The 21,055-nt window shown below is 43.5% G+C and overlaps 1 protein-coding gene across 4 annotated transcripts in view; it reads right to left on the bottom strand.

The window, feature by feature from the left end:
- GRM7 (glutamate metabotropic receptor 7) overlaps positions 1 to 21,055 on the bottom strand; it is a 715,175-nt gene that overhangs the window by 322,631 nt on the left and 371,489 nt on the right. For all 4 annotated transcript variants that reach the window (XM_053296402.1, XM_053296401.1, XM_053296398.1 and 1 more), the window contains exon 4: positions 17,047 to 17,201. In XM_053296402.1, the coding sequence (XP_053152377.1) occupies positions 17,047 to 17,201 (155 nt within the window). The remainder of the gene's footprint in view (positions 1 to 17,046; positions 17,202 to 21,055) is intronic.

Genomic DNA, 21,055 nt, shown 5'->3' with positions numbered 1-21,055 from the left:
GAGCCCAGTGGAGAGATCTGCCTGCTAAGCTTATCTGTCTCTCTATTTGTATTTGCAGTATATTTGCACTCCCCCCACCCCAATTTATTTTTAATTGTGCCAGCAGCCCCAGTGGCTTTAACTGGGTGCTGCTTTGAATTCTTCTTCTTCTTCTCCTTCTTCTTCTCCTTCTCCTTCTTCTCGCTTGTAGCCAGGCCCCAGTGGCTTTAATAACTGGGGTGCTGTGCTGATTGTTTTAAATTTTTATTTTGCAGCTTCAAACTGCACCTTTGCTGCTGCTTTGTGCCTGGATTCATTTTTTTATTTTTGTAGGTTGGTGTGTTCTGCCTGCCAGGCTGTGTGTGTGTGTGTGTATGTGTGTGTGTTTGTGTGTGTGTTGCTTTTAAATATATATATTTTTGGATGGGTGGGTGCATGACTGATGCCCACCTGCCTTCCCCCCCAACTGTTGAGTCCTGGTGTCTGCTCGGCCCAAGAGTGCCTCCAACAGCAACACCTGGCAGACTCTAGCTGAAGATGCCAGAAGTCCCCAGCCCAAGACAGCAGAAGGTGAAACCCTTTCCCTCCCCACCCCCCCACCCCCGCCACTCTTGATCAGATTATTAGAACTTATTCTTTAAATGCAGCCTAGTTTGGGGAAGGGATTAGGTGGGTAGTGGCAAGACAGTAGTGTGGGAGGAGGGGGCTTGGGTTAGAGAGGCCACATCATCATCATCATCATCATCATCATCACATTTATATCCCGCTCTTCCTCCAAGGAGCCCAGAGTGGTGTACTATATACTTACGTTTCTCTTTCACAACAACCCTGTGAAGTAGGCTAGGCTGAGAGAAAAGTGACTGGCCCAGAGTCATCCAGCTAATATCATGGCTGAATGGGGATTTGAACTCGGGTCTCCCCGGTCCTAGTCCAGCACTCTAACCACTACACCATGCTGGGTGTCATTAATCAGGAGCCCTTTGCCTTCACTTCCCTTAGACTTGTCCCATTGTTGCTCACTCCACTCCAAAAAAGCCCCCTCTCAGTAAAGGCTGCTTCTTTATTTCAGGGGATTTAATTTTTCTAGCTTCTGTATGGTGGCACAGGAAGCATAATAAATAGACCACCCTTGACCCCACATCTCTTTTTAAAATACCTGCCTTAAAGTGGTTATTATGTATTTATTTAATGTTGTTAATTAATTTAATTAATGATAAAGGCACTTCTTCTTGCCCTCCCCATCAGAGTTAGTGCTTCAATTAAAAATAAAAATAAAATCCAAGATGTCCAGAAAGGTGCAAGGTAGAGCCAGGAGCAGATTATCAGGCAGAGGGAGTGGTGATGGTGGGTGACAGTGAGATGGTCCTAGTCCTCGAGTTGTCCCCACTGATGTGGTTGTGCACAGGATCTCCTTTCTTAAGGAGCCTGGTCCCACAGTGCAGCCCCCAGCTGAAGTAGAATTAGCGGGGAAGTACTCCTCTGTCAGGGGAAAAGCTCTTCCTGTGGCAGTGGAGGAGGTGTCATTGGCTGCTAGCCCAGCCAGCTTGCTCTCTCCCCATCCTCCCCAATCCCCATTGGCAGTGTGACCCCCTGCAACCCATCTGAGACTGAGGAGGAGCAGGAAGTACTTCTCAGCCCCAGACTGAGGGCAGTGGTGGTAGTGATGGTGGTTGTCCCCAGAAGGAATCATCAGCTCCCAAACCACCAACACCAAAACAGTCCCAGACCAATAGCAGCATGGTGTGGGACCACTTTGAGCTCCACCCTGGTGACCCACACCATGCTGCCTGCATCCACTGCAGCACACAAGTCAGTAAGGGTAAGGATCCCAAGTGTCTTATGATGATGGAGATGCTGCTTCACCTGTTAGGGCACCACCCAGGGGTCCAGGCTCCTGCTTCAGCAATAGGCCTGGTGTGTCCTCGAGTAGTGGCAAGGCACCTGCTCCCAATCAGGGGAAGTTGTTTGTGCAGTGGGTGCAGTTGGTGGGCAAGCGGTCTGGTTGCCCAGAGCCTCATCTCATCACCTGGGTCATTGATGAGTTAATCATTTTGGACAACCAGCCATTTCAGGTGGCGGCGAATGCCAGCTTCCACTGGCTGCTTTGACTGCTTGCCCTGACTACAAGATCCCCTCAGGCACCACTTTCAGCAGGTTGTTGGTACCCTCCTGGTACCTGGTGTGCAGGGAGGCTGTGTTGGGATTGCTGAGTCCAGCAGCCCCTGACACAAGTCAAGTCAATCTTTATTAAGGTCAGTGATCAGCAGGACAATGCAATAAAGGCATTTATACAAGCGTATGTATGGTTGTATAAATCCCTTTATTGCATTTATCACTGATTATTTCATTGTTCCTCATATTGACTAGACAATCATGCTACGTGCCCTACATGCTAAAAAACAAAGTGTAGTTACTTTATATGTGACATAGGAATCTCTACGCTCTAAAAGAAACTTAACATAAAAACCTTCCAAATGTCCTGGGAATTTCACTAGTAATGGTAAAATCAAACCAAATGTTAGATCTTGATAGAAACAGCAGTACAAAAGAACACGGGCTACTGTTTCAATCTCACCAGTGCCATAAGGGCATTGCCACTGTGAAACAGGTATAAACTGAAATCTACCCTCCAGTAATGCTAAAGGAAGGGCATTTACGTGATCCCTAGAAAATGCCCAGCAATATTTGGAATATGTCAGAGAAGAAAGATTGGGCACTGGTGCAATTACAGAGGATTGCCTCCGTATTGTATAGGAGCTGGGCAGCAGATGTATATCATTCTGCTGATCAATGTCCTTTATTCACTGTTGAATAATTTCTTTTGACTGTTCATGACCCAAGGAAAGTAGGAGAGCAGAGGAGAGACCATAGAAGAAAACCCTATAGCCCTCTGCCAAGCAAACTGGAAATTATTCATCAATATCGAGGGTGTCAGTCCCACAGGGGTAAAATTAAGCTTAAGCCAGAAAATAATAATGGCCATTCAAATTCTGGCTTCTACTCTAATCAAACTGCTTCCAACCTTAGTGCAGCATTGGCAACACATCTCGGCATTTTAAAGAGAGCTCTTAAAAATCCAGATTGAACTCTCTCAAGTAGGTCAAAGTTATCATGAGGGCCCAGTTGCGCTCTGTACAAAAGTTTTGCTAAAGATCTTGACAAAAACAATTTAAGAGCTGCAGAGAGGAAATGTCTACCCTGGGCACAATGAAATCGCAAAATAGCAATAGCACCTTGCTGAGCTGACAAAGCAGCATACTGTGCAGTCCCCCCACCCACCCACATTAGCCTGAAAAACAATGCCTAAATATTTGAAGCATCTTACCTACTCAATAGGTTGGTTATTAATATTTATGTATTTACGTATTTATTTTATTATCATATTTTTATACTGCCTGATATGTACATCTCTAGGTGGTGTACAGAATTTAAAATATTTAAAAATCACAAATTAAAATACATGGAAATAAAAACAATAGAATAAAATTATTAAAACAAGTTTTTTAAAATAATTAAAATTAATGCTAATTAAAAGCCTACAAAACCAGGAGAGTCTTGAGGTTTTTCTTGAAAACAGACAGAGAAGGAGATGCTCTTATTTCAGTAGGGAGCATATTCCAAAGCCCTGGGGCAGCTACAGGGAAAGCCTGGCCATGGGTTGCCACCAAACGAGCCAATAGCATCTGTAACCAGACCTCTCTAACAGGCGGCAGGGATTATGACAAAAGAGGCACTCTCTCATATAGCCTGGATCCAAGCCATTAAGGCCTTTATAGGTAATAACCAGCACTTTGTATTTCACCTGGAAACCTATCAGCAGTCAGTGCAGTTCTTTTAGAACCGGTGTTATGTAGTACCTTTGTGTTGTCCCAGAGACCAATCTGGCTGCTGCATTCTGTACCAATTGTAGTTTCTGGACTACGTACAAAGGCAGTCCCACATAGAGTGCATTACAGTAGTCAAGCCTGGAGGTTACCAGCATATGTACCACTGTTTTAAGGTCATTCACCTCTAGAAATGGTGATATGTAATATGCCAATTAAAAAATCGTGACCTGGAAGAAAAGACCATGATATTTGTTTTAGAGCCATTTATAGCCAGTTGGTCTTCTTACAATATTGTGCAAGAGCCTTAAGAGCTTGTTTTAGGCCAATTTGAGTCTGCCACAGAATAACCGCATCATCAGCATACAATAAAATAGGCAGACGTCTCTCTGCTAACTTAGGGGCATGGAGATCAAGTCCTTGCATTTGCTTGATTAGAGAATTGATATAAATATTAAACAAAAAATGTGCCAGGATACGGCCCTTTCTGACACCCTTCTAAGTGGGAATGGGGTTATACAATTCACACATTAAATTCCATTGGATTCTAAGGGTAGTTTTATCAGAAAGTTTATACATTACTTAAAAAAAAATTTAAAAAAATCAATTTCTATGCTGCCCTTCCAAAAATGGCTCAGGGTGGTTTACACAGAGAAATAATAAATAAATATGATGGATCCCTATCTCCAAAGGGCTTGCAATCTAAAAAGAAACATAAGATAGACACCAGCAACAGTCACTGGAGGTACTAGTAATAGTATATTACCTAGTAATAGTATATTACATATTACTAGGTAATAGTTGCAAATGTTTATCAATTGCTGTATTTTTTAGCTTTGTCCAGAAAGAATATCTGGCAATTGAGTCAAAGGCTGCCCAAAAATCAACAAATGCTGCAAAGCAGGACTTTTTAGAACTACTGGCATATTTTTCTATTTAATGTTGCAAAACCAAACTAGGGTCCATGGTTGACCTACCAGGCCTAAAAACAGCCTGTGCCTCCTCTAAGATATTATCCTGGTCTGTCTAATCACATAGCTTCCAGCAAAGATGTTTTGCATATAATTTGCTGGTTATGTTTAAAAGACTAATTGGTCTGTAGTTAGCAGGGTGCATTCTGTTACCTTTTTAAAATATAGGAACAATAATAGCCACACCTCTCAATCACAGGGATGTGGGCAGTTTGATCTATAAAAGGGAACAGTGAACCTAATATAGGAGCCCACCATTCCACACTGGATTTTATTAGTTCACCAGGGAATACAATCATACCTTGGTGCCTTAGCAAACTTCAACTGATCAATCAGACTTTTAATCTCTGAAACAGACCCTGGGGGCCAATGTTGGACATCCTCAGGGACTAAATCCCTTGTGGAACTGTGTGTGTTTTGTGCTCCATATTATTAACAAAAATAGGACTCCCAGCTCTCTGCTGTTATAGAATAAGCCAAACGATTCAAACCTGGGTTGGATCAGCCGGCAGTGATCCACCAAAGAATAACAGAATATTTCTTCTTGACAGCCATGATCAGCTGCTGCCATAATTCCAGCTCTGCACCCCTTCCCCCCCTCTTCAATAGAACTTTCTTTTCATTTCCAACATCTTTTGGTTGGAATTAACAGAAGTGTTATTTTTATAGCAAATAAAAGTGGACATTAGAGCTTTCTTGCAGTCACACATTCATGATCAAACCATCTCTGAGATGGATAAGGTTTAGATTTGAAAGTCCTCTTATTAGGTTTGGCCACAAATTTCTGCAAGGACTGAATAAACAAATTGTTATTTTCCATGATGAAGAGAGATGGATTTCTTGCCTTCCTCCATTAGGTCAAAAGGTAATGAAGTACTCTCTGGTTTATCATACCAGTTAGTAACTGCATTGCTAACCTGATCATTCCATTTAACTCTACAAAGACCAGCCTCCAACACTGTATCAATAGGATGATAGCATTGTCCCTTCACAGAATCATTAAATAAATTACAAGATACAATCAATGCCAAATGGTCACTCTCAGGCCTTGGAACAATTTCAAAATAAGCAACATTACTAATCAAATCCCAAGATGTCAGTATATAATTGATGGTTGAAAGTCTGTGTCCAAACCAAAATGTAAATTGACTGGGACGATCACCATCCGCACCATTTGCAATAATTAAATCTCGGCTATTTGATATCTGAGTTAGACATAGGCCTGCTAGATTACTTATAAGAACATAAGAAGAGCCCTGCTAGATCAGGCCCAAGGCCCATCTAGTCCAGCATCCTGTTTCACACAGTGGCCCACCAGATGCCGCTGGGAGCCTATAGGCATCTTTTATTGTTACTCCCCTGTAACTGGTATTCAGAAGCATCCTGCCTCTGAGGCTGAAGGTGGCTATTAGTAGCCATTGATAGACCTCTCCTCCATGAAGTTATCCAAACCCGTCTTAAAGTCATCCAGGTTGTTGGCTGTCACCACATCTTGTGGCAGAGAATTACACAAGTTGATTATGCGTTGTGTAAAAAAAAGTACTTCTGTTTGTATGTCCTAAATTTCCTGGCAATCAATTTCATGGGATGACCCCTGGTTCTAGCATTATGTGAGAGGGAGAAGAATATTTCTCTAACCACCTTCTCCAAACCATGCATGATTTTATAGACCTCTATCATGTCTCCCCGCAGTCTTTTTTCTAAACTAAAAAGCCCCAGGTGTTGTAGCCTTGCCTCATATGAAACGTGTTCTAGGCCCCTGATTGTCTTGGTTGCTTTCTTCTGCACCTTTTCCAGTTCTATAATGTCCTTTTTGAGATGTGGTGACCAGAACTGAATGCAGTACTCCAGGTGTGGCCGCACCATAGTTTTGTATAAGGGCATTATAATATTAGCAGTTTTATTTTCAATCCCTTTCCTAATGATCCCTAGCATGGAATTGGCCTTTTTCACAGCTGCCACACATTGAGTCAACACTTTCAACAAGCCATCCACCAAGACTTCAAGTTCCCTTTCCTGGTCAGTCACTGACAGCTCAGATCCCATCAGCGTATATTTATATTGTCAATAGAAACACATGAAGGTGAAGGGGATGCCTCATCAAAATTTGGAGAACAGCAATGAAATTGAGCACAAAGGGGAATATTACTAGGGTCCATTCTAGCATTTAAATCTCCCATAAGCAGAGGGGCATAATGACATGCAGTGAACAATATAAAGTTGCAACTCCTTGCATACTCACTGCTCTGGTCTGCCCTGCAATCTGTGTTTGGCAGATTTCAAAACCATTGCAAGGCTGATCTGCCATGTACTCAGTCAAAATGTGGCTGAAGAAATTGCTCTAGTTGAGCTTATGGCTATGGTTGCTGCTAAGGGTGCTCCTGTGGTATCTGCAATGCTGAAGGAGTCATAATTGTCTGTGAGAGAGCAACTTGTGCCAATGATGTTACTAAAGCAGAGGCACTGTGCTGTCAATTCTTCATCAGTGATTATCTTTTTTGGCCATTTTTGGACTACATGTTTGTTCAGTGATTCATTTTTCGTCATTTTTGGTCTATGTGTTTGGCAAGATGCGTTTTTCTTTGTTGGGAGGGACTATGTGCTTCTGTTCTACAGTGTTTTTCAAGGCTACCTAACACTGAACACCATAAAAGAAAGGGCAAGCGGGCAATTAAAAGAAAATTAACTTTCCCCCCCAAAGCCCCATGGGATCCTATGGGGTGGGGGGGGGGTTAGAAAGGTTTTTTAAAAATAAAAATTGCCCACTTGCCCATTTCTTTTGTAGCTTGAATGGTAGGTAGGACATCATGTCCTACCACCCAACTCACTTTGGTGTCCCTAAGACTACCCATGGGGAACATTGGGTGTTTCATGCAGGGGCATAGCTAGGGGAGAGGGGGCCTGTGTTCACCTCTCTCCCCGGTGGCCCCTTGGAGTGAGGGAGGTAATGAGGAAAATAGGAAGGGGTGGAGCTGGGGCCCCAGGTTCTTTGAACCCATCTGCTCAATTATAGCTATACCCCTGATTTTATATTCCCCATTGTTCCCTATATCCGAATCACTCTAATCTTTTTGAGGTGGGGCATCAAAACAGTCAGCTATTGCCAACTGTTTCAATGCCTCATTTCAAGGATTTTGCTATACATTTCAAGCTTGAAACAAATAGCAAAATCCGTTTTGTACACATCCCTAGTGAGCCGTCCTGGTTTTGAGCTTCTGTGACATGTGACATTGGGATGAACAACGCCCTTCTCAATTGTGTTGTCTAGCCATTTCATTCACTGCTATGTCCCCTCTGTTTATTTATAGAAATGCTTATGCGCACCTTTCTAGAATAATAAGCCTTGCTGATTGGAATTCATATTCTTGTCTGAAGAAGATGCTATGCAAAGAGAAAGTGTCCTCAGTTGGTAGATGGCTTTATGTTCCTTGTCTGTTAAGGCAGGTCTCCAGAGACCCTGGGAGATTTGTTTCACACATTAACATGTGATCCAGTGTCTTCTTTCATTCAGAGGGAAATCAAATATTTGCATTCCTTTTTACTTAAGCTACTCTGCAATTGTTCTAGTTCTTTTTCTCAGAATTATAAGGAACCCTGTTGTTTTACTTTCTTTTTTCCTTTAGCCTAGTTAATTTTTCCAGATTCTTTGTTTTCATCTAAATAAGACTGAAAGGTAGCAATTTTATTCATGAAAAACCATCAATTTCTCACTCCTTTCCTATGCTTAGGGCATTTTTATACAGTTATTGCTAATTTGCCTACAATATGAACTGTGCCATGAACTTTGCTGTCCCCGTTACATATCCTCACAACTTTTCTGTGAAGTCACTATTATAATTGCATTCAGGCATGTTGAAGTAACAGTAGAGTGTCCCTCTAAGTATCTCCCAGAAGCTAGACTCTGCCTATCCACTCTCTCCTTGGACTAAGAGAAAGCTGTTAATTGCAGGAAGAATCCTGCCATGGAGAGGAATATAATCCTGTTTAATATGTTCCAAGCACTTCTGGGGCATCAGCTACACAGGTGCACCCCTCTGTAACCTGTTTACAGACTGGATACTGAGGTTTTAACATGGAGCTGATACAGATAAGTGCTCCTTCCCTCTTAACTGGTATTTACCCGATTGGGTTACAATGTTGGACTAGGAACAGGAAGACCTGAGTTCAAATCTCCATTCAGCCATGAAATTCACTGGGTGACTCTGGACCAGCAATTGCTCTCTCAGCCTAACCTACCCTGCAAGTTTGTTTGGGGGATGTATTTACAGGGCTCCTGGAGGAAGAGTGGGATATAAATGTAAAAATAATTTAAAATGTGTTTCCCCTCTCCTATTCCCTATCCTTAGCCAGGCTGCACCAGTCTGTAGTGACTGATCCACTCATCAAGCTTATTTGTCAGTGCTAACCAAGTAAGCAAAAGAATATGCTTTTAATCAAGTAAGCTGTTATCTATGGGGAGTAGGGCAATTGAGAAGTGTGTGGCCATTCAGCACACAGCTTTCATCAAACTCCTTTTTCATCTCATTTCTCAACAAGTGCCAATCTTCTGAACTAAAGGGGCCTTTACAATCTTTAGGATCAGCATCTAGAGTCGGCCCAGGACCCATATAGGGCAGTGAGCTTCACTATTTTTTCAAGCAGGAGTCACTTTGGCGAAACATCTTCATGTGAGAGACATTCCCCACCATGCTGACCTTTCCACTGTACTGCACTTTTCCCAGTCTGGAATGGCCCTTTAGAAGAGACAGAGCCCTCTCTTAAAAGCTCTGTGGGGAAGCACTGGGAAGGGCTACTCTTCCCAGCACTTTGTACACACCTTCCAAGATGGTGCAGGGGTTCAAGAGGTCTCAGTTTCTCTTGAAGGATCCACCACATCTACAGGAAGGATGAAGGTGTGCTACCCTGCTCTATATGTTCTGTATAGGTCCTAATACAAACCTAAGCCTAGGGACCAGGGATAGACTGGGACTTCTGCTAGAATGAAGATCACCCTGCTGCCCAGTGGAGTCCCTAACTGAGCTGATGGACCTGGTTGCTGAGTTGGCATTGGAGTCACCCAGGTTGTTGTTGGTGAACTTTAATATTAATTTTGGGATTGGGTTGTCAGGGGCGGCTCAAATGTTCATAGAGACCATGACGACTGTGGGCCTATCCCAGTTGGTCTCTGGTCCGACACATGATGCTGGTCACACATTCGATTTGGTCTTTTGCTCTGATCAGAGCAGGGTGGTGTTTCATGGGTGGGGACTCCTATCATCTCCCTAATGTCATGGACGGATCACCATATGGTTAAGGTAGAACTTACAGCCACGACCCACCTCTGTAGGGGTGAAGGACCTATTAGATCAGTCCACCTGAGGAGGTATATTAGATCCAACAGGATTCCAAGAAGCCTTGGGAGGGTTTAGGGTTGGCTCTACTAATGATTCTGTTGATGCTCTGGTACAAAGATGGAATAATGAACTCACTAGAGCAGTAGACACAATAGCTCCTAAGCGTCCTCTCCAACTTGCCCCAAAGACAGCCCCGTGGTATTCAGATAAGTTATGGGAGCTGAAGCAGCAAGGTAGATGATTTGAGCACAGGTGGAGGAAGACTCAGTGTGAGTCTGATTGGGCACAACTCAGACCTATGCTCTGGCAGTGCGGGCAGTAAGAAAGTGGTTATTTTGTGCCTGCATTACTTCCTCAAATTCATGTCCAGCTGAGTAGTCTAGGGTTGTGAGGGGGCTAGGGTTGTGAGGGGCCACCCCATTGAATTTAAATTAGTAACCATTGGTCACTCGCTGTGACATTTTTAATGACTTTTTTGCGGATAAAATCTCTCAGATTTGGGCTGAGCTGTAATCCACAGTTATTGCAGAGTCTACAGTGGAGGTGTCCAGCAACTCCTCTCATGGGGTTAGATTGAATCATTTTCAGTTTGTGACTCCTGAGGAAGTGAACACACTACTTCAGTACAACAACCTGATCTCTTCCTTGCCCAACTTGGCTTATCACATCGGATAATCATATTATCAGAGAGGGTCTGGTTAACATTATAAATGCTCTCTGAGGGAGGGCAGGATGCCTCCTTGTCTTAAGGAGGCTATTATTAGACCACTTTTGGAGAAAACTAAACTGGATCATTCAAAGTTAGCTAATTACAGTCTTGTTTCTAATCTTCCATGTTTGGGCAAGGTGGTTGAACGGGTGATGGCCTCTCAGCTCCAGACAGTTTTGGATGATGCAGGTTATCTAGACCCATTTCAAACTGTCTTTTGTGTGGGCTATGAGGTCGAGACTGCCTTGGTTGGCCTGATGGATGAACTTCAACTGGCTATCGACTAAGGGAGTATGACTCTGCTGGTCCTTTTGGATCTCTCTGTGGCTTTGGATAACATTGACCATGGTATCCTTCTGGACAGCCTTGGGGAGGTGGGATTGGGTGGCACTGTTTTACAGTGGTTCTGCTCTTACTTCTCTGGAAGATTCCAGATGGTGTCACTTGGAGAGAATGTTGCTCCGCTAAGCGAGAACTGAAGTGTGGAGTCCCACAAGACTTCATACTGTCTCCAATGCTCTTTCACATCTACATGAAACTGCTGGGAGAGATCATCAGGAGGTTTGGTGAAGGGTGTTATCAATATCCTGATGACACCCAGATCTATTTCTCCATGTTGACCTCATCAGGAAATGGCATATCTTCCTTAAATGCCTGCCTGAAGGCAGTAATGGGATGAATGAGGGATAACCAACTGAAGCTGAATCCAAATAAGACAGAGGTACTGACTGTGGGGACAGGACCCAAGAGATGGTTTAGATCTGCCTGTTCTGGATGGGGATACACTACCTCTGAAAGATCAGGTATGTAGCTTGGGAGTGCTCCAGGACCCAAAGCTCTCCCTGATTTCTCTGGTTGAGGCAGTGGCCAGGAGTGCTTTTTATCAGCTTCAGTTGATACGTCAGCTATGTCCATTTCTAGAGGTGAATGACCTTAAAACAGTGGTACATATGCTGGTAACCTCCAGGCTTGACTACTGTAATGCACTCTATGTGGGACTGCCTTTGTACGTAGTCCAGAAACTACAATTGGTACAGAATGCAGCAGCCAGATTGGTCTCTGGGACAACAGGAAGGGACCACATTACACTGGTTCTAAAAGAACTGCACTCGCTGCCAATATGTTTCCAGGCGAAATACAAAGTGCTGGTTATTACTAGGGATGTGCAAACTGGCTCGACATCAAACAGGTTCGACTTCGAGCTGGTTTGGTTCAACAGTCCGGGGTCAAACCAAACAACCCCCTGTTTGGTCCGACCCTGGATCGAACATCCCCAGACTGTTAGAGAGTTCACGAACATTCATTCATTCATTCATTCATTCATTCATTCATTTTTAATATCCCCCCCTTTACTTCCTTCAGGGGAGTTCCTGGAAGCGAAGTGGGGGGGGGAATCCACGGAGGTTCCCCTTCCCCCCGCCAGCCTCAATGCAGCCCAGACCGGCCCTTTTAGCCAGGCCTCTCAGGTCATGCCATGCCTCTCAGAGGCCAATTGAGCAGGCGTGGCGGCCTCCAAAATGGCCACCATACCGAGGGGGAAGGCCCAAACGTGCTGTGTAGCCTGCCAAATGGGCTGGTTCGGGCTGCATTGATGCTGGTGGGGGGAGGGGGAATCTCCACAGACCTTCCCCTCCACCGCCTCAAGGAACTCCCCTGAAGGGAATAAAGTTTCCAAAAAAACCCTTTTAAATTTAAAAAAAAAAAGGTCCGTGAACCCACCCGGACTGAACTGTGGGGGGGGGGGGTGAGGGGGTGCCGGACCACTTGAACCAAACCAGGCCATCCAGTTATGTGCATATACTTAGTTATTCCCTATAAAGCCCTTAATGGCTTGGGTCCAGGCTATTTGAGAGAGCGCCTCTTTTGTCATAATCCCTGCCGCCTGTTACGATCTTCTGGTGAGGTCCAGTTAAGGATGCCATCTGCTCATTTGGTGGCATCGAATGACCAGGCTTTCCCTGTAGCTGCCCCAGGGCTTTGGAATATGATCTCTACTGAAATAAGAACATCTCCTTCTCTGTTTTCAGGAAGAACCTCAAGACTCTCCTGTTTTTGCAGGATTTTAATTAGAATTAATTTTAATAATTTAAAAACCTTTTTGATATCTATTATTTTATTGTTTTTATTGTCATGTATTTTAATTTTTAACTTTTAAATATTTTAAATTTTGTACACCGCCTAGAGATGTACATATCAGGCGCTATAGAAATATTTATTTATTTATTTATTTATTTATTTATTTATATCCCGCTCTTCCCCCAAGGAGCCCAGAGCGGTGTACTACATACTTGAGTTTCTCTTTCACAACAACCCTGTGAAGTAGGTTAGGCTGAGAGAGAAGTGACTGGCCCAGAGTCACCCAGCTAGTTTCATGGCTGAATGGGGATTTGAACTCGGGTCTCCCTGGTCCTAGTCCAGCACTCTAACCACTACACCACGCTGGCTCACACAATATGATTGATTGATTGATTGATAAATAAATAAATACATACATACATAAATATTTTTTAAAAACCCACACTTGGGGTGTGCACAAAACTGGCTGGGCCAGTTCAATTTTGCCCCCTATCGAACGCCATGCCCCTGTTTGGTTTGGGTGGAGTTGGTGGGGGTGTGTGTGTGTTCATGAACATTTCCTTAATTTTATTTATTTGTTAATACTTACCCCTCTGGAGGACTTCTTCAAGGCTGTGTGTGTGTGTGTGTGTGTGTGTGTGTGTGTGTGTGTGTGTCGGGGAAAGTTCTGCAGAGGTTCCCTCTTCCCCCACCAGCCTTCCTCATGACAAAAATTGCCCAGTTTGGGCATTCTTTGGTCCTTTCCAGAAATTTCCACCTCATGGTGGCCATTTTAGTGGCCACCACACATGACCAATGGGCCTCTGAATGACCTGAGTCATGACCCAGCCATGCAGGGACCCATTGCGCATGTGTGGTGGCCTCCAAAATGGCCACAACAACATGAGAAAGGCCCAGAAAGGACCAAAGAATGCCCAAACTGGGCAATTTTTTGCATGACAAAGGTCTGGTGGATCTCCCGCCCATATTCTCAGAGAAGCACCCTGGAAGGGGTTAAGTACTAACATTTAAAAAAACAATAACAAAACACGCTTGCAAACCCCCCTATAGACAGGGGTCTCGATCCAGTGTCGGATCAAACAGTGGGTGGTTCTGTTCAACCCCGAACTGTTGAACCAAACCAGTTCCATGTTGAGCCAGTTTGATTGACATCAGATTGGTTTGCACATCCATATCCCACACGCTGCTCTTCTTTATATGGTATCTGACTCTTGTAATTGGTTGGATATTGAAGATCTGGCATCAGCAGTTTATCAGTGATTTGTGGCCTATTGTGGATTCATATTTGAGAATATGCTGTGTGACATTAGTGGATAGTGTGTTAATTAGAGGGTGCCAATCACATTTATGCAGGACAGTTTATTTGGTAAGATGGTTAACACTATTCTCCCCTTATCATGAAAGCTTTTCAGATTCATAAATTAGACAGCCATATTTTCTCCCTTATCATTAGATTATACATCAAACTGAAATGAGAAGAGACATTTTAATGTCATCTTTGTTATCTCTTTGTGTGGAACTACAGGCTCTGAAAGACTGGTAGTGCATTTGTATACACCAAAAGGCTGGGAGTCATGACAGGGTGTTTTAATAAAAATTGATGGGTTTTCCTTGTTTTATAGAAAAAGGTTGTTGTTTGAACACAGTTGCAGTTTAAAAGCAATTGCTTTTTAAAATCTTCCTTTGCTGTTGGCACAGTAGGCTGATCTGATATGTTTGGATAATTCCGTGTTGCCTAAGCTAAATAATGAAACATATACTTTAGTTTGTCTGTGTTTGCATATGTGTATTTTAAATATGCAAATATGCATTGCTATAATGAACTTGGGTACTGAGCAGGTAGGAGTTGAGTTGAGGAACCAGCTGTTGTGGTGCACGTTGGCACCAATGATGTGGGGAAATCAAATGTAGTTGTGAGGTCCTGGAAGCCAAATTTAGGATGATAGGTAGCACATTGAAGTCCAGGACCCCAGAAGTAGCATTCTCTGGTTTCGCGTCATGCATACATAAGAGTATACAAGGGGGGGATACTGGTGATGGCAACTAACAATAAAGAAAGGGAACTTTGCACAAATGACTGAGTGCTTTCAGAAATATACCGGAAAGAGCATGTCATTAACACTTGTCTCCTCAGAACCGTTACAGGTGCTCTGCCTCAGGACCCCAAACCTAACTGGGACTTCTACTCCACTGGCCCAGACAGATGATGCACAGCAATAGGTGAGCAGAACAACTAGTTCATGCATATAGGGCACAACTCATCACAGGAGAAGAACATAAGAACAGCCCTGCTGGATCAGGCCCAAGGCCCATCTAGTCCAGCATCCTATTTCACAAAGTAGCCCACCAGATGCTGCTGGAAGGCTACAGGCAGGAGTTGAGGGCATGCCCTCTCTCCTGCTGTTACTCCCCTGCAACTGGAAATGTATTACTTTAGTCATTACACCCTTCCTCCAGCAGTGGGCAGTGTGGCTTGGACTAGATAGAGCAAGGGCCCTGCACACTCTTGTGTAATCACTGGCTTCAAAACTAATTGTGCATCTGGGTTCATAAATCATGTGCTGCAGCTGTTGGCTATTGCTCATTTTTCTCTCTGTGCTCTCCAACAGATGAAGATAACAGAACCTTCCCTTAGGGGTGTGCACAAAACTGGCTGGCCCGGATTTATTAGGGGCCCATTGAGCATGTGCAGCGGCCTCCAAAATGGCTGTCATGATGGGGGAAAGGCCTGGAAAGCACCCAAGATAGCCTGAACCAAGTGATTTTTAGTGGAGGGAGGAGGAACATCCATTGACACATACAGCCCACGGCCTCGGAGAAGCCCCCCCCCCGAAGGAGTAAGTAAAAATTTTATTTTGCAAACAAAAAACAAAAAAAAACCCCAATGGCCAGCGGGGTTCAGCCCGATGTTGAGCTGAACCAGGGGGTGGGGGTTTGGCTCAGCATCAAGCCATTGGACTGAACCGGTTCGGATTCGAACCTGTTAGCACATCCCTACCTTCCATATCCCCATGCAATGGAGAGAAGCAGCTGCAAAGGGTTTTGGTCTGGTTTACTCTTGAGCCCCCACCAGACTTTGGGCCTAACTAGGTTCCTAAGCTTTCATCTCACATTTAATGCAGGGCTGAAAACATAGTTGATGGGAACTCCGGGGGGGAAGTAGGACATGGATTGAATATTTTTGTGTAGTATGTTTCACGTCTTCTGCTTAGTTTAACCTTTCAACCAACCAACATCAGTGGCCTATTTCCAAGACTCCCAGTAGGCGAGGGCTCCCTTTATATGTCCCCTTCCCAGCAGGGCTGCTATTGCTTCTTCAGCTGCTCCCACGCCTGTCTGGCAATGTGCTTTCTCCCATGTGGTTGCTTCGAAGCGCATGTTTACATACCACACAAGCAGCACACTTCCCAAGGGAGTTGGGCATCGCTTGCAGAGTCTGTGAACAAGCTGCTGGGAACAACCATTGGAGTAGAAGACGCTACATGATTCCAGGCTGGCGGAATAGAAAGCTGCTGCTGGAAAGCATGGCAGCCATGTCAGTAAGGGAATGCAGGAGGAGGAGTATAATGCAACAAGATTATCTGCCAGTCATTGATGACTGGCTCGGGATTTGGAAAGAGCCTACTTTTGTTCTGTACATTTTGCTATTGTCTTATTTTGTATTTTTCATAGATAGATTGTATTTCATAGATAGATAGATAGATAGATAGATAGATAGATAGATAATTTTAGTTGGTTTGGTGATGAGGAAGGTCTAAATACTATAATTTAATTCATTAAATTAATTCCACAAGAAGCATTTTTATGGTGTCCAAAACGTCTCTGAGGTGGTTGTGTATCTCTGGCTACTAACTACTGCTTGTTTCTGATAAATAGAGGTGATTCAGGGTGCAGTCTAAAAGCATCTGAAGTCCTTTTCAAATGCTGGCAAATTTCCAGCTGCAGAAATAACAGGTTTTGATATCAGCAGCATACCCAGTCAGAAAGATGATTTTGCTCAAATTATGTTGCACTGATGTTATGCCTCTGAAGCACACAACATATGGTATATGCTTACACAAAGTCAAGCTCATAGGCTGCATGTGTCTTAAGCATCAGCAACAAGGAGGACAATTAAACGATACCAGTTAAAATGATAGAAGGAAAGTCCTTACCTTCTATCATTGCACGCTTTGGCAGAATGGTGATAGCTCCCTCCGCAACGTCCTCTTGCTGAATGACAGGGCTCATTTTGGAGCCCCAAGTGTCTGATGCCACCCACAGAAAATGGCCAACTTGATCTGCTCTTTTTGCTGCTGCAAGGATTTGCCTGTAGAGAGAAACATTTCATTCACACAAATATAAAAAGGAAAAGGAAAGAGGAAAGTGGTACTTATTCACTTGGGAACAATGGCAGGCAGAGAAAGGTTGTTTAATGAGCTGGAACAATACATCCACATGACTGGAAGTTCAGAGATAAAATATCTGCTTCATCAGGATGCTTTCAGACTTGCCCTCATTGTTTCTTGGCTTGAAGTTAGCCGTGTACAATCAGCAGTGCAATTTGGCATACTTATGGAGCAGTTATGTCATTTAGAAATCAATAGTGCTTTTGAAATCTTCTGGCCATTTAAAATTAACACCACATGGGACATTTAAAAATACCATCAATGATTTGAAATAATCCATGGCCAAATGTATACTTTATTCCTAATGATTCCTGAGCAAGTTGATACTATCTATTAGTTTTCTTGGTATATTTGGGCCTCCCAGTATTGCTCATGTATTATGTTTTGCAAAATAGGAGGTTGGTCACCCTAGGGAAACATATTCAGTTGCTAGAGACCTCCCAGTGCCCAAGCCTTTGTGTGGTGATCCTGAGTAGTCCAAGGGCTGGAGTACACCTACTCACCCTCTGAACAGCCCAAGAACTGTGACCATATCTATAAACAGCAGTATAGGACTTGGGCTGTGGGTGGGGTAAGGGACAATGGTGAGGGCTTCTGGGCTTCCAAGAAGCTAGCCACTACTGGAAACATGACCAGAACTAGATGGAGTCTTGGCCAGATTACGTAGGATTTTATATTTGATCTTCCTTTTGTGAGCTGTGTGAGCCACCTTTGATGTTAATGGGGTGGTGCAGTGTGGTGTAGGCCATGTCTCAAGTGATGTAGTGTGATGTGGTGTAGTGGTTAAAATGTCTAACTTGTGGTGTAGTGGTTAAAATGTGGAAACCCAGGTTCAAATTCTCACTAAACTCTAAAGCTCATTAGCTGACCCTGGTCAAGTCATTCCTGTCTCATATATATGAGAAATATATATACTGCCCTGGGCATATTGGCAGATATAAAGGTAATAAATTGATTTGGGTGGGGTTCATATACTGAACCCACAGGATCAATTCTTCTTTCTTGGTGGACCCATGAATATGCTAAGCAATGTTGTGGTTCGATGTCCCTTTCCCCCACCACTCTACCTTTTGTCTCTCACTCCATGGGTATTGGGTAGAGATGTGTGAGCCAGGTCAATTCATACCATGGTTTGAATTGAAGCAGACTGTTTCAGATGGTCCAAGTTCAAACTGTATTGCCACCCCAATGTGGGGAGCCAGCCTGGTTCTACGAACCGGTTTGCAGGTCAGTTCAGGAGTATACATGTAAAGAAAAATCTGGTGAGGATTCCCCTTTACAATAGAGGTCTATAAAATCATGCATGGTGTGGAGAAAGTGGATAGAAAGAAATCCTTCTCCCTCTCACGTAACACTAGAACCAGGGGTCATCCCATGAAATTGATGGCCAGGAAATTTATGATCAATAATCGGAAGTACTTTTTCACACAACACATAATCAACTTGTGGAATTCTGTGCCACAAGATGTGGTGACAGCCAACAACCTGGAAGGCTTTAAGAGGGGTTTGGATAACTTCATGGAGTAGAGGACTATCAACGGTTACTAATTGGAGGGCTATAGGCCACCCCCAGCCTCAGAGGAAGGATGCTTCTGAATACCAGTTGCAGGGCAGTAACAGTAACAGATGCCTGTAGGCTTCAAGCGGCATCTGGTGGGCCACTGTGTGATACAGGACTAGATGGTCCTCGGGCCTGATCCAGCAGGGCTTTTCTCATATTATGTTCTTATGTTATAACCACTCAGGATTCAATCCAAGGTTGCCCTTTCTCTGGTTGGTTCCACAACCAACTGTTCTAAGGCACAATCATTTAGGATTTCTAGAAATTTGGCCTCTCTGTCAATACCTGGACAAGAATTTGTCCAGTCTTTGTGAGGGTAATTGAAGTCACCCATTATTACAGCTCCATCTCTCTTTGACGCCTCTATTTGCTTTTCCAACTCCGGGTCACACTCAGCATTTTGATCTGGAGGGCGATAGGACATCCCTAGTAATACATTTCATTTCAGTCCTCTTAATGATTCAGTCCACTTAATGATTCTTCCAGGACCTCCTAAATACATTTCCCAACATCGTTGGTGCTGATGTGCATCATGACAACTGACTCCTCCCCAGCACTGCCTAACAGCTTACCTAGATATAGTGTGGCATCTGCAACCTTTACACCAGGCAGGCAAGTCACCATGTGGTCTACACGTTTGTCACAACCCCTCTCTCTATGCCCATCTATCAGAAGCAGAAAACCTGCCAGGCAGGCAATTGGACCCATAGGTGATGATGACATGAAAGAGATTATTAAGAAGGATAAGGACATTGCAGAGAAGTTGAATGAGTTCTTTGCATCTGTCTTCACCATATCCCCAATCCAGAACTGAGCTTCTCAGGCTTGGAGGCTGAATAACTGGATCAATTTGAGGCAATGACAGAGGTTGTTCTAATCTGTCTTGAAAAACTAAAAATTAACAAATTGCCAGGGCCAGATGGCATCCACCCAAGAGTTCTGAAGGAACTCAAATTTGAAATTGCTGATCTCCTAGCAAAAATATGTAATTTCTCCCTACAATCAGGCTCTGTACCAGAGGAATGGAAAGTAGCTAATGTAACTCCCATTTTCAAAAATGGATCCAGGGGATCCAAGAAATTACAGGCCAGTTAGCTTAACTTCTGTGCCAGGTAAATAGATGGAAAACATACTACAAAATTGTTAAACATATAGAAGAACGGGCCTTGCTAAAGGAAAACCAGGATGGCTTCTGCAAGGGAAAGTCTTGCCTCACTAATATTTTGTTGTATTTTGAGAGCGTCAACTGGTGTGTGGATAAAGGTGATCCGGTTGACATAGTATACTTGGACTTTCAAAAAGCTTTTGACAAATTTCCCCAGCAAAGGCTCTTGAGTAAACTTAGCAGTCATGGGACAGGTTCATGTGTGGATTGGTGGACAGGAAACAGAGGGTAGGAATGAAGAGTTTTCACAATGGAGTAAAGTAAGAAGTGAGGTCCTGCAGGGATCTGTACTGGGACCAGTGCTTTCTGGCTTGTTCATGCAAAGTGGCCAAATTTGTAAATGACACTAAACTATTTAGGGTGGTGAAAACCAAAACAGATTGTGAGGAGCTCCAAAAGGATCTCTCCAAACTGGGGAAGTAGGTGACAAAATGGCAAATGTGGTTCAATGTAAGCAAGTATAAAGTGATACATATTGAGACAAAAAGTCCCAACAACATATAAACTGATGTGTCTGAGCTGTTGGTGACTGATTTGGAGAGAGACCTTGAGGTCATGGTGGACAGCTTGTTGAAAGTGTCAACTCAGTGCTTGGCAGATGTGAAAATGGCCAATTCCATTCTAGGGATTATTAGAAAGGGGGTTGGAAATAAAAATGCTAATATTATAATGCCCTTATACAAATCTTTGGTGTGGCCACATTTGGAGTACAGTTCTGGTCTTAAGAAGTACATGTAGAGCTGGAAAAGGTACAGAAGAGGGCAACCAAGATGATCAGGACCCTGGAGGACCTTCCTTATGAGGCAAGGATACAGCATCTGGGGCTTTTTAGTCTGGAAAAGAAGTGACTATGGGGAGACATGATAGAGGTCTATAAAATTCTGCATGGGGTGGAGAGAGTGGACAGAGAGAAATTTTCTCCCTTTCTGACAACACTAGAACCAGGTGTCATCCCATGAAACTGAAGGGTAAGAATTTCAGGACCAACAAAAGGAAATATTTCTTCACACATCATGTAATTAATCTATAGAATTCTCTGCCATGGGATA

This window comes from Hemicordylus capensis, chromosome 2, assembly GCF_027244095.1.
Source record: "Hemicordylus capensis ecotype Gifberg chromosome 2, rHemCap1.1.pri, whole genome shotgun sequence".
NCBI classification, from domain to species: domain Eukaryota; kingdom Metazoa; phylum Chordata; class Lepidosauria; order Squamata; family Cordylidae; genus Hemicordylus; species Hemicordylus capensis.
The sequence above is the reverse complement of the archived record's forward strand: the minus strand, read 5'-3'. Positions and strand labels throughout refer to the sequence as shown.